This window comes from Lissotriton helveticus, chromosome 1_1 (genome assembly GCF_964261635.1).
Source record: "Lissotriton helveticus chromosome 1_1, aLisHel1.1, whole genome shotgun sequence".
Classification (NCBI taxonomy): Eukaryota; Metazoa; Chordata; class Amphibia; order Caudata; family Salamandridae; genus Lissotriton; species Lissotriton helveticus.
In genome coordinates, this window is record NC_136057.1 from 1,456,845,415 (window position 1) to 1,456,862,822 (window position 17,408).

The 17,408-nt window shown below is 45.6% G+C and overlaps 1 protein-coding gene across 1 annotated transcript in view; it reads right to left on the reverse strand.

Moving 5' to 3' along the window:
- Positions 1–17,408, reverse strand: part of PRPF40B (pre-mRNA processing factor 40B) — a 289,560-nt gene that overhangs the window by 101,362 nt on the left and 170,790 nt on the right. The window contains exons 17-18 of the mRNA XM_078685984.1: positions 2,765–2,915; positions 1,344–1,477 (exon numbers count right to left, since the gene is read on the reverse strand). Coding sequence (XP_078542110.1) covers positions 1,344–1,477; positions 2,765–2,915 — 285 coding nt within the window. The remainder of the gene's footprint in view (positions 1–1,343; positions 1,478–2,764; positions 2,916–17,408) is intronic.

Here is a 17,408-nt window from a genome sequence, read left to right on the forward strand (position 1 = left end):
CGCTGCAATGTTCAACGAGCCCCTAAAAGGGTCTCTTTGGCAGAGTTATTTTTCTCACTTTGCTGCAAATTATGCACTATTATTGGTAGAGAGCTAAATGTGAAAAGTGTAGATTGAAGTGGAAGTGAATTAAAATTAACTATAGTGCCCCACTGAAAATTATTTTATTTGGGGGGTCCAAGTTAATGGATTGCATAAATTGTGGCAAACTGAGAAAAAGAACTACTTCAAACAGCGTCTTGTAGGGGGCCATTGGGCACTGCAGTGCCAACCTAGCAAGAAGTTGCCCGATGATGAAGCATGCCACCTGTTGTTGTGGGTGAGGGCTTATATTCCCACACGCACAAATAGTGTTCCCCTGGCTCTGGATAGGATCAGCATACTTTGATTTCTGATAACTATACAGGGGAGTGTGTTTGCTGGACCTTGATCACTCCTAGTCCCTCAAACTTCTGTGATGGGAGAGATTGCCTGTACTGGGGACAGGGATGGAAGTGTTTGCCTGTATTGAGTATACTGGTATGATGAAGATTGCTTGCACTTGGAGGAGTGGGGTTGAGAGAGATTGCTTGTCCTGGCAGTTGGTAAATGAGGGATATTGTTTGCACTGGTAAAGTAGTATGGTAGAGATTGTCTTCACTAGGGCATTGTGCCATGTGTTGTGGACAGTCGAATGTAAGAGGTGGCACATACGAAGGACAGTGTGATTGAAGAAGTAACCTGTACTGGGGCAGTGACAGAGCTTGTCTATGACCTGTGGGAGAGGAGTGGCTGACTGTCCCTGGACAGTGGTGTGTACTGGGGCAGCTGAATGGAAGAGATTTGCATATTCTGTGGACAGGGGGTGAAAGAAACTGCATGTACTGAGGCAATGGGATGGGAGTGATTACCTGTACTTGGAGAAATCTGGACGAGAGAGTGTCCCTATGTTGTGATCAGTTGGAGGGTGGGAGAGAATGCCTGTACTGGGGCTGTGTGATGGGAGAGATTGACTGTGCTGGAGATAATAGAATGGATAGGCAGTACTCGTGCAACATGATGGGAGAGCTAGTCTGTACTGGGACAATGTGATTGCAGCGATTGCCTGTGCTTGGACAGTGAGATGTAAAAAGGGCAGTAGGATGGGAGAGATTGTCTGCTTGGGTGGCTGGATGGGCGAGAGTGCCTGTGCTAAGATCAGTGGCATAGGAGTGATTGCCTGTACTTGGCAGTGACATCTAATGGGGTTGTAGAATGGAAGGACTTTCCTGTATGGGGATTAGAGAGGTTGCTTTCAGTTGGCAGGTGTGGGGTTTCAATAGACTGGACTGCATGCACTGGGAGCAGAAAGAGTAAGTGGTCACCTGGAAGGATTCCCTGTTCTTGCGCTGCTGACGCCTTTCTCGCAGCCTTGTTTTTTCTTTATCCTCCTCCTCTTCTTTCTCTAGAGCTCGAATGTGCTCCTCAAAGCAGATCAAGGCATCCTCCTTATCCATATCTGGAGCAGGAAGGAAACAGACATGAAACATGTTTTGGTGAACTTCCAGCATCCGGTCTGGAGTCGGGACATGGATACACATTTTCATTATTGGGATCTAACACTTAAAAGTGAGTGGGTGTGAATGACATTTGCTAGTGTGGACTCTTAGGTAAGAGGTATGGCGCAGCGGCCAGGGCGACTGATTCCGGAACCCAGGGGCTCATGGTTCAATCCCTGGCACCGGCGGCAGAACTGCCCAGCACCATGTGACTCTGGGCAATAGCTCGCTTAATCTTCCTGACGGCTCCAGCGCCTTGACACCTTCGGGTAATTGTTTGCGCTTTACAAATTCTGGACATTTACATTTACATTTAGAGGGAGCTGGAATAAGGCAGTGCAAGAGTGGAATGATATATTCAACTGGATAGAGCAGAGAGTGATCAGTTGGAATGTACCACTACTGAATCTCAGGCGGGAGGAGTGAATTGAGTTCTGAACATTACCACTGTTACCGCTCACGAAGTCCTACATCCCTTTCTAGTACCATAACATTAACGAGTTTTGCTGTGATCTACTATATCACTATTACATCTCTGGTACTCAGATACTGAGCAAACCAGAGAGATTAGTGTTTGATTAGAACATACCAATATTGGATATCAGGATGCTGCCAGAATCAAAGGGGACAGTAATGCAGAGTGGCCGTTATTAAAATGTCACAAATCAACAGTTCCTGTGGCACACCATGTATTTCTATGAATGTAATCGTCACACTGTTTCGTGCTGACCAAACAGACCTTCCATCCCAGGGTCCTCTTGAATACAACAAGGTATGTTAGATGTCAACAAACTATAATATACTCAGTCACACAGGTTATCTCCTAAATCAGTTTTTCTAAACATTCCAGTTCCCTCCTGATGTCGAATATTGGTATATTCCAATCACAACCACTCCCTTGGTCCTACTTTTCAGAAAAGTTTAATAGTGGCACATTTTTTTCACAACAAGGTAAATTATATATCAACCAAAGATATAATCACCAGTCACACAGCTCAGGTTGGGCTTTATCTTTTAGAACAAGCCAAGACTGTTTTGAATATGGGTGGTCCTTCTCTGTAGTGGTGCAATGAGCAAAAACAATTGACTATAATACAACCATAAGTATAATATGAGGATACATATTTCAATGATCCATACATCACGTTTTACATTTTTGTATGACTGTGCCAATATCCGATCCGAAAGGGAAACAAAGGGAAAAGCAATGTTATAGAATGAATGAGTGAGTGCTGCGCACGACTCACTCTGCAAGTCCCCGTCTTCGGCAAAGCTTGGGTTGTCCATCAAGTACTGCTGGGCCTCGGACCATGTGGTCTGGAAGCTGACGTTGCTCATGCTGTCCAGGATGTTCTTCAAGGCCTGTATGTTTCGCTTGCGAAGCTGCTTGGCCTCCTCCTAAAATAATGGGAGACTGCAGGTTAGAGGCAGAGGGAAGGGCATGGGAGCTATGAGATATAAAACAGAGAAGAATTGGGATCAGATTGAACAACATACAAAATAGTTTCAAAGCCATGTAACTGCACTAGCTGAAACAATGGGAGTCTCCTTTCTCTACACTGTCTCCTCTGTACCATGACATTTTCCCTACTAATAACGAAAGTGTAAGTTGTCTGGGAGTAAATTCTAGAAGGGCAGGAGAAAGCCTTCTAAAGTAAATTAGAAAGAGCAAGGGTTTCTGCAATCTGACCTTGTATGGAGGGGTGAGAACAGAAGGGTAACACAGGGTGGGCCAATTCACTCTTGTACTATCAGTGCAGTAAAGTAACTAGTACCTAATCTCTCACCTTTGTATGAGCAGGGTGCCACTCCACCAGGATCTGAGCCATGAAGTAACTAGGGATCATTAGATAGACGCAGACGCTTGGCGGCCTCTGACATAACAAGAGAGGCTTGGGGCATGATCACCCACGCACAGTCTGGCATCCCTCAGCCTAGCAGGAGTAGGTCGAATCTGGAACTTTCAAGAAGGTGTAGCTTCTACTTGGGTTGCCAACACTGAATGCTCTACCACTTCTTTCCTCGCCCATTCTGTGTATTTTTTATAGCAGTAGGCAGTGTCCCTGTTGCATGGCTTCTGTGCATGTCCCCACCTCTGATTCTTGCCCATTTGGTGTCATTTTACTCATTTGACCGCATCTCTGCTTTGATCATATTGGCACATGGATCACTGGTCCTTGTCTAAATACCCAGTTTTGGTGTGTATGCACTCAGTCAAATACACTTTATTCAATTTATAAAAATCATAAAAGGCATAAAAACATTTTTGTACACGTATAAAATTATTTCATACATTTTCATTTTCAGCATGTGCAATACAATAGGTCAAAGGGATAAAAACGCATAAATAACATGATTAAAAATTCATTATGTCACAGACCGTTGGGCGTTATGCAATTTGATCCTGGATGCCGCCACTAAGAAATTAGCCACACAAAATGTGATGCGGACGCTGCTCAAAGACTGGAGGAAAACCAATGCCGGCCTCACTTGCGTAAAGCCAGCCTCCTTCAAGATAGGCCGAAGGTATTTTTTTCTGATGTCCGAGAAGAGCCCGCAAAACATTACAAAATGCATTGTGTCTTGGGTTGAAAACTGGTCACAAGTGCAAGGGGTGGCTAAATCTGGTTTGACCCAAGTTGGATAATTGCCAAAATAAAAGTGAATCAAATTAAATCTAAACTTTACCAATAAAAACCTATGAAATGGCTTTGTGACAGTCATAAGGTATTGCTCGAGTGAGGTAGAACCTAATAGCATATAATGGGATCGCACAGTGGGTTTCAACATTTCCCTTTCCTCCCTGGCTAATCTGGCCCTTTCCATGAAATGTTTTTTGACCAGATTTACATCCACCTTCCTGATACAGGATGGTGACAGGAAGAGGTCCGGGCGTCCCAAATGTTCAAAGGATTTTCTCAAATACTCCAACCAGGGCACTTTGTGGGAATGGTCTAAGGACATTACATCTGCTAAAATCGCGTGATTACGGGTTAGTTCCTTGTTAAGCCAGATCTTAAGCCAGAATGTTAACGGCGCCAGGTTAAGCCTGTCAGTGACATAGTCCAAGCCCATCTCCGCATGAGTCGAAAAGGTCGGAGTCGACTGGGGCACAGACAGCAAGGAACGCAAGAACCTGTTTTCTACCCTCTGGATTGTCTCTAAATGTACATATCCCCATAGGGCTGACCCATACATCACGATTGAGATGTATTTAGCAATATAGACCTTGAGCAGGGCCTCCATAGGCTTGGCCCCCAACCTTTATGTGAACCCCATGAGTGCCGTGGTTGATCTAGCCACGGATAGGCTCTTTGCCCTTACATGAGGGCCCCAAGAGCCCCTCTCATCAAAGAGCACCCCTAGGTATGGGAACACAGCTACCCTGGTAACCACCTCGCCCTTGCATTTAAAAATGTTATGTTTACCCCAGTTCCTATGGAATCCGACAACCATGGTGTGAGATTTATTAGCATTCACCTTTAGGTCCAGCCTGTCCATAAATGCCCCGAAGGCATCAAGTAAAAGCTGCAGACCATTGCCAGTGCGGGCTATGAGGACGGCGTCATCCGCGTATAGGAGGGCAGGAATCTTTGCATCTCCTATACGCGGGACGTCCGCATCCACCTCCTCCAGATGTCGACGCAGGCCCTTGATGTAGATGGTAAAAAGGAGGGGGGCCAGAATACAGCCCTGGCGCACTCCACACATGCTGAGGCACCTCTCTGCAGTTTGATACTGAATAGCTGCTTATATGTTTTAGTTCCTTGGCTACCCACAACTGGAGTACCTATAACAGACCATCCTGGCAGACACCGGGCTCGAGCGTAATAGAAACAATGACACTAACAGGGGAACTGCAGAGTACATCGAACAAGCTAATAAGAATTTTTACTTGCATACCTACCTCATACTCCATCACACTGAAAAGGATAGGAGCCCCTGTCAGGTCATCCATGTTTAACACTAAACGCCTTTCCCACAGAAGCTCAACAAATACAGCACTTTCTCAACCATACACTCCCACCACGGTTTGGAGAGTGTTATCTATCCGAAAATTAGATTTGGCTCACTACAACAGGTGTATAAAGTGCTATATTAAAGCTACAATAAAATACAACGAGTCGACGCGCCACTAGTATGAGAAGGATGTGAGAGGCACAAGGTAAGAGAGGAGTGAGGCACAAGAGCAGAGCCACATGGAGTAAAATGATCTTCAAATGTAGGGAGTGAGAGGCATAATGCAAGAGGAGTGAGGATGTTGCTAGGGAACAGACGGGACATTGCCAATCACCAAGGGTTTCCTTGATTGTGTGCTTCAGACAAGAGAGGGTTCACAGGCCAACACTTTACTTTTTGGTTACAAGGGTAAATCCGCTGGAGGGATGGGAGGGATTGAAGAAAAGTCCACTGTATTCCTTATTGGCAGCAAAGGAATGCTATGCATAGCCAAACTGTCCATTTTTCAGCCTCAGCAGCACTGTGCACTACCTAAGCTTTCACACCTTCCTCCGGGCAACACTGGACGAGTTTTCCATGTCCAGGCATGAGTCTGTCATCCAGACAGGTGTTTTTTTTTAAATTTACTTTGCATTTTTTATCTTGTATTCCTCGGCGTATAATGGGCTCAAGAGAACTATAAATCCCAGAATGCAAAGCAAAAACCTGGGCTGGATGAGATGCACGCATATGGACCTGGGATATGCAAGAGTTCTGTGTCAGTTAATTTGAGATCCTTCGTCTGCTCTGAAGTGTGCATCAGTGAGATATGACTTGGTATCCCAATTATCGTGGAGCTCATATGTCAATGTATAATCTCCATAGTAAGGTTAGTCTGGTTCCCACTGGGTTTAGAAGTTGTAGTTGAACTCGTAGATCATGGAAAGAGTTACAAATCATGTGATTTTGTGCATATTCTGGGCAGTTAATGTTCATCATATGGTATTATAAATTCTTAGGACCCTAGTTAGCGTATCGGCAGACAGGTTACTCAGACAAGAAAGTGGCAGATGTCTCATCGGCCGCCTTACAAGTACATTATAGTTAATGATATTCTAAGCACAGCAGAATGGACATAACTGTGTTTTGATAGAGTACCCTGTTCATCAAATCTAGATATGGCCTTTAGCTTGAACACGTGCACAAAAGGCATTCAACTTTTTTAAAGGAGGAGGTTTTCAGGTTAGCATAAGCATAAAGTTAAATTCTGTTCAAAACTTATTTATCTACATTATTAGTAATGAAATGCATAATTTGATACTCAAACAATATTTCATAGAAAAAAATCCAATTTTTAGAGTATCTGTGTGTTAATTTGACCTCATATGTAAGACCTTCTTGTAATTATATAAAAGGAGTAAAATATTTTGTGTAAGTGGCAGAGGGCAAGAAAGTACCTTCTTACATATTTTATTTGGGCGAGTCTTATTACAATGAGGGTTACAAGTGGCCCGGGTGGTGTCCCAATGTGGATAACATTCCATGCCATTTTGAGAAGGCTCTTATTTACCGACCTGGGGTTAGTAGGTCCAGAAATAAAGGGCACTGCGATCCTTGATTCAGAGACAACAGACCCTCTTGCTGCACAATTGGGAGAGCAATAAATGCTTCCACCCCAACTCTCCCCTCTCTAATCTGTCCTCACCCCTTCCACCTGCACCATAGCCCTGAAAATACTGCTGCACCGTTTACCAACTGTCCAAAGGAGGTGATTATGAGGGTCAACTTGGGACTGTTATTTCCCTTGGGAGGGAGACAGTATGAAGAATTAGATCTGGCAGTCCTGGTTCTACATGTTAGTCCCCATTCATGGAAACATAAATTGTAAATCCCCAGATTAGGTGCAGGAATATCCGCTAGATGTGGACATTCCGGATACCGGGATCCGCACAATTAAATTCGGGAAGCTCACAGTGATGGCCGGAGTCTTTTCAAACACTGTCAGTATAAGCAATCACTTCGAATGTTGTATCGTATTGTTATTGTTAGTTCAGAATAGTAAACTTATTAAGCAGGAGGCAACAGTTTGCCTTTTTCTAGGACTTTTTGGGCTATGTGCAAGTGCAAGAAGTGCAAGACTAAGTGCAAGAAGTGCAAGAAGTGCAAGAAGTGCAAGAAGAAATATTTGGTTTATTATTATAGTATATTGTTAACAAGGGTTGAATTATGCTTTTGTTGTGCGGCTCAGGTGACATGTTTGAATTATAAATATAGTTAATTATTTTTCTATTTACTTCAGGTAAGTATACAACCCTTTAGGGCTGCATATCTGAATTATATTAGGAACATGCACATCTGAATTATATTGGAAACATATAATTAAGTGCTTTACCAACTGAATTAAGGCTAGAATAAAATTAACTTTATATGTAACACTCAAGTTCGCGCTATATAAAACTTTATAAATACATTTATAAATAAATAGGAATGGCTATCTCGTAGCTTACAAGGAGCATGCAGGAGTTTCTTGTAAACAGCAGAAATATATGTCTTGTAAAACAGTACATGGCCTTGCCTTACAAGCTAAAAAGATTTTATAGATTTGGGTCTCATGCAAGAGAGCTGGGTGACGCAGAACTTAAAAGCACTGACCTTACACTGGAGTGCTTCCTCTCAGCTTCCTCTGCTCCAGATCATGTAATTGAAGTGCTGGAGTCAAGCTATCCTGACTGAAGACGGCTGATAACCAGAATCCGGTCCTAGGATGCTTGATTCCGGTCCAGGAAAGACATGGCTTGGCAGTTCGGGCTGGACTGTTCCCATGAGGCACAGGGTCAAGGCTGATTTGCATATGGCCATGTCTGAACTGGGGTGGTGTGGAGTGCAAAAAAAGATGGATTTAGGCCCAGATCTCTGTACTGGGGTGAATGCATGACATTGTTCTGCATTCTGTCCATCAACTGTTGTTTTGCAATTGAAGTGCAAAGAATCACACGATCTGCCCACAAGGAGTCGGTAACTTCTTACTTTTTGCCCCCCTACATTTCCTATTAGCTTTCCATCACCCCTGTTTAGTTTCCAATGAATGAATGATGCACCCGGGATCAAGAGTTCAGATTTAACTTGCATTGTTTAATTAATTGTTTTAGTTTTTTTTATGTGCGGCACATCTGGTTCTTACATAGTACATAAACAATAACGTCGTTATTTTACTACAGTGTGCTAAATCAGTGCTAATGTTGTTTAGTGCATTTCAGCAGCTCAATAATATCACATTCCTCTAACCAAGTGAAATATTAACTGTTATCTGATCACTTCACATTTTTCACATTTTCTTGGATTTCTGAATGAGCACCACAACCTGTATGTACTAAAGGACGGATGTACATTCAAAAAAAGCAAAAGGTTTTGCAAGAATTTTTTAAGACTAGGCAGTGGTCTATAAGGGGTTTGGAAAACATGGCGGCCGCCGGCTAGGGCAGGTCGCGTCTCTCCAGCGGAGCTCCCGTACCCCGGCGAAAACATAGCGGAAACATACCGGAAATTCGGCAGAATCGGACCACTTTTACCGCTTTGACCTTCTGCGATATGCGTTTTGACTTTCTCCTCTTCCCGTCCACCTGAGCCCCTATCGAGCGCTGCACACGGTGTTGCGAGGCGGCACACACCCCCGCCGCTTGACTCGTTTCGGCGCTCTTTGGCCCCTTGGCCCCTCTTGGACGTGGCTTGCAGTGCTGTGCGGCGGTACCCAGGGCGGCACACACTTCGAACTTGGCCCTGTGCTTGGTGGGTCGGCGGGTTGGTTTGTGGTGTGTGGAGCGAACTGCTCGGCGGATGTGTGGCTTCGAGGTCCTACCTCCCACCTCTCTTCCGCGGTGGGCCGAGGCAGCCGTGGAGCTGCGACGGAGCCGCAGGGCGGCGGCTCGCGGAAAACTCGGAGGCAGCGGCAGCTTTCACTTAGTCCAGAAGGGCTCAGCTGCATTGAAGGGAGGTTGCCTCGATCCTCTAAAATTAACGCGACCGGGGGTCGAGCCTCCCCGTGTAGATAAACCAAAGTCACGGACACGTCGCCCTAGACCTAAACCTGAGGTGAGGACTGCAACGGAAGGAGCAGAACGGGCAGTGTACACCAGCTGTGATTGTGACCCTGACCATCTTTCAAGTAAGGTGACCGGGGGTGGGGATACCAAAGGTATCATTGAGGGCGGGCTCGGCGAACTGAGGGTAGTAGACACTGTAGACACTTCAGACACCGTTATAGACACTCCTATTGATCACGAGCCAGGTCTTTGCGCAGGGAACGAAGTAGAAGTAGAAGCTATTACTAAGGAGGGTACTCCAGGGCGGTCCATCTTTGTTTTTACCAGCAAACACACTGCCATTGTCCCCCGGGTTTCCGACCTTAAGCTTAGGGCCAAAAAAAACCCAGAAATAACTACAATAACGCTGTGCGACTTACCCCCTCGCTTAGGACATTCTTCAAGGTACTGCCGCAGGTCCTAGAAGTCACGTGTAGAGCGGGGGAGAATACCCCTCAAGATAAAGGGATGAGTGGTCTAGATAACCCCCAAGGGACCGCGTCCCCGATCCTGGCGATCTCGGTCTCGGAATCTGCGGACAATATCTCAGAGGAGCTAGGGTCTCTAAATTTACTTGCCAGCGGGAGTAACGGTGAGCCGGTACCCTCAGATTGTGAAACTCGGGAAGGGGTATCTCTGGAGATACTCCTACATGAGATCAAGATTGGATTTGCTGAATCTAAACATAACCAGCACGAGATCAAAGCAGCGTTCGACGCCCTTGACAAGAGAGTAGACCTGCATTCTGAAAGGACAGATACTCTAGAAAGTACTGTTGGCGAATTAAAACGAAATTGGAATACGCAGAGGAAAAGATACTATGTCTAAGACGCGACGGAGACATAACAAAGGAAAGAGTGGAGTCTTTGGAAAACTATTCACGGAGAAACAATATTAGACTCCTGAAGGTCCCGGAAGGAAAAGAGGGGGGAGAAATGAAAAAATTCATTGCCTCGTTGCTCAAAGAGTCCCTGAATTTGGAGGAATCTGTTGAGGAGTTAGAGAGGGATATTCAGCGAGCCCACAGAGACCCGTTTCGCCTAAACTCGGGGAGATCAAAACCCAGAAAGATTCTAGTGAATTTCCTAACCTACTCCACTAAGGAGAAAATATTAAACTTGGCACTTAAAGCTACATCCTTAAAAGCCCCAGACTTCTCATTTGTGGTTAGGTCTGATCTGTCTAAGACAACCCTCGACAGACAGTGGGAGTTGGGCCAGAGAATGGAGAATTTCAGGGGTCTGGGGGCCACTGTTCAGATGAGGTTTCCCGCCTTCCTGAGGGTTATGTACAATAATAAAATGCACAACATCCGTTCCCCTCTGGAGGCAGACGAACTCCTAGCCTCTATAAGAAATCATGAGCAGGGAGCCCGATAGTGACTAATAGACTAAGAGATTAAGAGATCATGGGATTAAGGGATTAAGCTCCCTATAACTTTTTCCCCCTTCCTAGCCCCTCAGTTTATTAGTACTCTATAGTACCTTATAGTTGCTGCGTGCCCGTTTCGATGACAGTATCATCGTTTCAGATTAATGAACTCAATTTAGACAACTCCATTTGATAACTCTATTCAACAGTTTGCATAGTAGGAGCATAATCAAAAAAAAAAAAATCACGGGAGGGTGTTTCAAAAAAAAAAAAAAAAAAAGGGAAATATAGCAGAGAAATAAAGGGAATTTTTTTTAAGAGGGATAGAGAAGATCAGGAAAAAAAATAAAAAAAATAAAGGGGGGCAAAAGGTAAAAATAAAAAAAAATAAAAAAACAAAACAATGATCCGGGTCGGGAATAGGTGGGGGAGGTGGGACTCAAGGTAATGCTTTAAGAAAGGGAAGAACTCTCTAAGGTGTATTTACTTCTATTTCTACCACCTTTGTACTTTTCCTATGAAGACTCCTCCAAAAGCAATAACCTTGGTTCTGTCGGATCATACCGCTTACATAAGCAATACGTAACAGGGCCGGGCGGGGGGGCTCCCCAGAGGGACAAATCTGGCATCATTGGCCAGATCAAGTAAGGGAGGGTTTTCCTGGGAGAGGTGGGGGGGGGGGGGGGGGGGGGGGGGGGGTAAAATTGCAAAAAATCCTCATTTGTCAGACAACGTTCTAAATGTACAATCCACACTATACGCAACTCAGTCTCATTTAATCCACTTTGGGAGTAGTATACACTTTATCGATCTGATGAGTTGGTGGAGGGGGAACGACATTAGATGTCTAGGATAAAAATTTTGTCCTGGAATGTCAATGGCCTGCGGGTAAGGGGGAGGAGACATAGAATTCTACAGTATTTGAGGGACTCCCCAGGGCAGGTCATTGTCATCCAGGAAACACATCTTCTTCAGCAAGAAGTGAAGGATATGTTGAGGAGGGTTAGATGGGTTGACAACTTTATATGTACTAACCACAATGCTAATATTCGGGGTATCCTTATCATTTTTAAAAGGCAAGTTAGAGCGCAGATTATAGACCATGAAGAAGATCTTAGCGGTAGGTGGCTTTATGTTAAAGTAAGTTTAGAAGGCAGACCATACAACTTGGTGGGTTATTATGGCCCCAATCAGGACGACCCCTCATACCTGTATAAAATCCAGAACCACTTATTAACAACCCACGACCCAATAATTTGGATGGGAGATTTTAACTTAGTACTAAATCCTAAACTGGACAAATCCCCCAAGGGCAGTAATTTTTATTTATTTAGAAGTTTTCTATAGCGCTAACAAGACCCGAAGGTAGCAGAGCGCTTTACAGTAAAAGGAAAGGCATGGTGAGCAAAAAGATACGTAACAAATAAAGGCAGTTCTCAAAAACAATATTTCGGGAGAAGAAGATCGTAACAGTAGAACTTTCGGTAGAAGGATACAGAGATAACACATAGTTCAGAGGGAGATCCTAGTTATCTAGGACCTAGGGAACGGGTGAGGAACAAGGATTTGAGTTGGATCTTGAAGTCCGGATAGGAAGGTAGAGTTCTGATATGAGGGGGGATAGAGTTCCATATTTTGGGGGGCATTTCCAGTGAAGGAGCAGTCCGCAGTTTTCTTCTTTCTGGTTTTTGGTGGGATGAGCAACAGGGAGTTGGAGCTTCTCAAATATCTGCTTTGGCCTGCTTTTGTGCGTTTGTTTGCCAAGTATTCTGGTTTACCGGTGTGGAGGGCCTTGTGTGTTAGGCAGGCCGTTCTGAAGGAGCTACGCATTTCCACCGGGAGCCATTCAAGTTCTTTGAGTGCTGGGGAGATGTGGTCGAATTTTTTGCATCCTGTGATCATTCTTGCTGCCGCATGTAGTGTTGTTTTTAATGGAGCCAAGTGTGATTTGGGTATACCTGTAAGGATTGAGTTCCCATAGTCCAGTCTAGATAGAACTAGAGATTGGGTGGCTAGTTTAAGGTCTTTGTTTGGAATGAAAGGTTTTATTTTGTTCAGCAGTCTGAGGTTGAAGAAAGCACTTTTTGGCGAGTTCTTAATGTGATTTGTCAAGGTTAATTTGGGGTCAAGGGTGAAACCCAGAGATTTGACGGAATCAGTTGGCGTGAGAGAACCTTTAAGAGCATCGATCGACTTCAGCCATTCCGTGATTTGAGGATTGTCTTCTTTGTTTGAGATGAGAAGAGTTTCGGTCTTGTCGGGATTGAGTTTCAGATGGTTTTTTGTCAGCCAGTCTTGAACATCTTTTAAGACAGCATTTAGTCTGAGGATGTCATTAAGTGAGGAGGTTTCCAGGTAGATCTGCATGTCATCCGTGTAGAGGTGGAAGAGGATATTGGCATTCCTGAGTAGTTTGGCGAGCGGTTCCATATAGATGTTGAAGAGCTGAGGTGAAAGTACTGATCCTTGGGGGACACCCTTGTTGACTTGCTGCATTTCGGAGGTGAAGTTCTTCAGTTTTATTATTTGCGAACGGTTGTGGAGAAAGGAAGAAAACCAATCAAGAACAACTTCGCCGAGGCCAGCTCTTGCTTGCAGAGTTTTGATGAGGAGCTTGTGGTCTACCGTGTCGAAAGCTGCGGATAGATCAAGGAGTATGAGAAGGCAGCACTTGTCGGCGTCAAGAGAACCGTGAATGTCATCTATGATGTTCAGCATCGCGGTTTCTGTGCTGCGGCCTTGTCTGAAGCCGGATTGAAGGGGATCGAGGAGATTGATGTTATCTAGATGATGAGTCAGTTGCAGGAGAACAGAGCGTTCCAGTGTTTTGGCGAGTAGAGGGAGGTTAGATATCGGTCTGAAATTGTTCAAGTCTGCAGAGTCAAGACCGGGTTTTTTCAGAAAAGGAGTGACTTGTCCCATTTTTAGACAGTCAAGGACCACTCCACTTTGTAGGGAGCTGTTTATGATTTTGCCCCAGATGGGAGCTAAAGTGAGCTTCATTTTTTTGACTAGTGAGGGAGGAATGGGGTCTGAGATGTGAGCTGATGGTTTGGAGGTCGAGATCAGCGAGATTATCTCGGTTTCCTGCACGTGGTGAAAGCTTAGCCACGCGGGGGGAGGGGCCAGAGAGGAGGGTCCGAGGGATGGCCTCGTTACTGATGTCTAGAGATAGTTCAATTTTTAGGACCTTGTCGTTGAAGAAGCTGGCGAAGTTGTCGCAGAGTTCTTTGGACGCTTTCAAGGGTGGGGGCAGAGGCTTGGATGTTTGATGTCTGATTATGTTGAAGAGCTCCTTAGTCTGTTTTTGGAGTTGGCTAGTGCCTCTCGGAAGAAGCTGGATTTCTTGTTTTTGATATCGTTGTTATACTTCTTGCGGGCTGTTTTTAGTTGTAGGCTAAGGATGGCTGTTGGGTTGTTTCTCCACTTTCTTTCTTTGGCTCTCAGTGTTCTTCTTTCTGCGTTGAGGTCCGCATTGAACCACGTTCTAGATGGGGTGGCGCGGCTTCTTTTGAGCTTTGGAGGAGCTAGATTATCGAGAATGGAGACTAGCTCAGAGTTGTAGTGGTCAATGAGTTCGTTGGTCGAAAGGTGTGGGGAGTTGTCTAGAAGAAGTGAACTTAGCTGCCCTTCTAGAATGTCTAGGGGGACTTGGGAGAGGTTTCTTGACCCTTTGGGTGGGTCTTGGGGAGGTTTAAGCGGGATGATGGGGTGGTTAATGTGAAATAGGATCATATGGTGATCTGACCAGTCAACAGGGAGTATGTGGTTGATCGTGATTGAATTCTTTTGTGCAATGATGGCGTCCAATGTGGCTCCTTTGTAATGTGTCTCCTCGGTGCAATGTTGAGTGAGGTTGTTATCAGTGAGGAGGTTGGATAGTGATCTAATTAGAGGGTTATGGGATTCATTCCATCGGAGATTCAGGTCACCAAGAATTATGTTTTTGGAATCGTCGAGAGCGTCTTGAGCGATCAGGTTGGATAGTTGGTCTCCAAACTCATTGTTTCTGCCCGGGGGGTGATAAAGAAGATGGCAGAGTAGAGAGTCATTGTCTTTGGTTTTGATGGAAGCGGATAGGCATTCAAATGAGTTGTATTCAAAGGGGGAGGTTTCTGTGATGTTCCAGCTGTCCTTGTGGATGATAGCAACTCCACCTCCTCGTTGTTCTATCCTGTCTTTGGAGATGAGGGAGAATCCCGGTGGAACCAGCATGTCTAGGCAGGGGGGAGATGACTTATTAAGCCAGGTCTCAGTGAGGAACGCAACATCTATGTCGTGTGTGAGGATGGCTTCAGCTATGTCCGGTGCAAGTAATGAGGCCGATCTGCAGTTCATTAGGAGGCAGTTGGTGATTCTCTCCTGAGTGCTGGTGGTTTTGTCTTGGCGGTGAGGACTGGTAATCTTTGTCGTTTGAGGGTGGGTTGATCTTTCCGGTAACCAGTGATTACTTGGATTTTAGATTTAGGTGAGACTGAGATGGGAGAGTCGTAGGTCGTGGCTAGTAATGTTGCTTCACTGTCTGACATGGGGCTTCTGATCTGAGTGGTCTGGTGGTCAGGTGTTTTGAGCCTGCTAGGGTGTGAGTTGGGTTAGTCGTCAGGGGCTTGGACCGTGAGGTTCTGGGGAGTTCATTTTTTTGGGACTGGAAGCCAGGACCTTGGGATAGGGATCAAGCGGGTGAGTGTTGAGGGCTTCTGTGGGTCCCTGGGTGATGATGGCATTGGCGAGGAGGGGCGTTCGGGGAGGGGTATTGGAAGGTTTGAGGGGATTACATTGAGCACTGAGGGGTACTATGGGACCCTGGGTGATGTTGGGGTTGGCGAGGAGGGGTGTTCGGGAAGGGGGGGGTTTAGGGGGAATACAGGCAAAACCGAGGTTGAGGAGGGTTTCTATAAGGCCTTGGGTGATGGAGTCGACCTGTTTTTCCAAGGCTGAGAGCCGTTTGGTTATGGAATCAATGGGGGTGTTGTGGGCATCTGCAGTGGGGCCGAGCGTGTTGTGGTTAGGGAGAGTGGGTTGAGAGATAGGGATCGGGGTAGAGGGAGGGGGTGGTGTGGGAAGAGGGCTGGGTGGGAGATTGGACATGGGAGGGAAGGGGAGAGGGTCGGGAGGAGGATAGGGCGGGGGATGTTTGAGAGTTGGGGGGAGATTAGAGGGGAGGCTCGTTGGCTGTGGACTGCCTGTTGACCGGGGGTGATTGTCCTCGGGGGTGGGCGGTAGCTGTGGGGGGTGGGGAGGTAAGGGGGGGCGAAGGGGGTGAGAGTTGTGTTTCCTGTTGGTGGTGGATGGATGGGCGTGGGGGGTGGGATGTGGCGGGGGGGGGAGCCTGACGGGCTGTGAAACTTATGTGAAATCCAGGCAAACGCTTGGGGTGATCATGTCAACGCTTGGATTAACAGACTCGTGGAGGGAGAGAGAGGGTAACGCACCTGGCATATCTTATCATAACTTCAAATACAACCATAAGTCTAGGATTGATTATGCCCTGTTCAGTTATTCATTAAGAGACTCCCTGGAGGAACTAGTTTACTTGCCCTCACATTTATCAGATCATTCGGCCATCTTCTTTTCTTTAAAACCAGGTCAGCCAACCACACATTCGTCTTGGTCATTTGACCGCACTATTCTTTTAGAGGAAGAGGAAACTGACCTCCTTATTCAAGAAACTAAGTTTTTTATGGACATTAACATAAACTCAGCTCAGTTGGATATTGTGTGGGAGGCTTACAAAGCAAATTTACGAGGTCATATCACCAACAGGGCCTCTCATCGAGGGAAAGTGTACAGGGCAATGATTACCAATATAGAACAGGAAATTGCTCTCTTCGACCAACGTATCGGTTCCGGAACTGGTACTAATGAAGAGAAGAAACAACGGAAGCAATTAAAGGAGAAGCTAGAAAATATCCTTCAAGAGAGGGTCGCCAAGAGATGGGCAGCAAGTAAACTTTCAAATTTTGAATATGGAGAATCCTTGGGCAAAGTCCTAGCCTGGAAAATCAAATCTGACCAGGCCAAAAAACATATCAAACTTATCAGAGTAGAGGGGGAGACTAACGAAAGAACTTCCACCATAGACATCGGGAAAGCTTTTCTTGACTTTTTTCAACAAATATATAAAGAGGAGATCTCGGACGACCCGGTGACTAGGCTCAGATGGTTAGAGGAGATAATTCTTCCCACTCTCACCCCAGAACAAAGCGACCGTCTCGATAGCCCAATTTCGGAGATAGAGGTGAGCGAAGTTATTAAAAATGTGAAGCAGGGTAAGGCGGCTGGCCCCGATGGTCTCCCTGGTGAGTTATTCCGGGTATTGGCACCCGAAATCGTCACAACACTTACTAGACTCTTCAATGATATCTTAGTAATGGGAGCCACCCCACCTAAATCTTGGGGGGAGGCAACAATCGTCTTGATTCCAAAACCCGGGAAAGATCCGGCCAAATGTGGCTCTTATAGGCCAATTTCACTTTTGAACAGCGACTACAAGCTCTTTGCG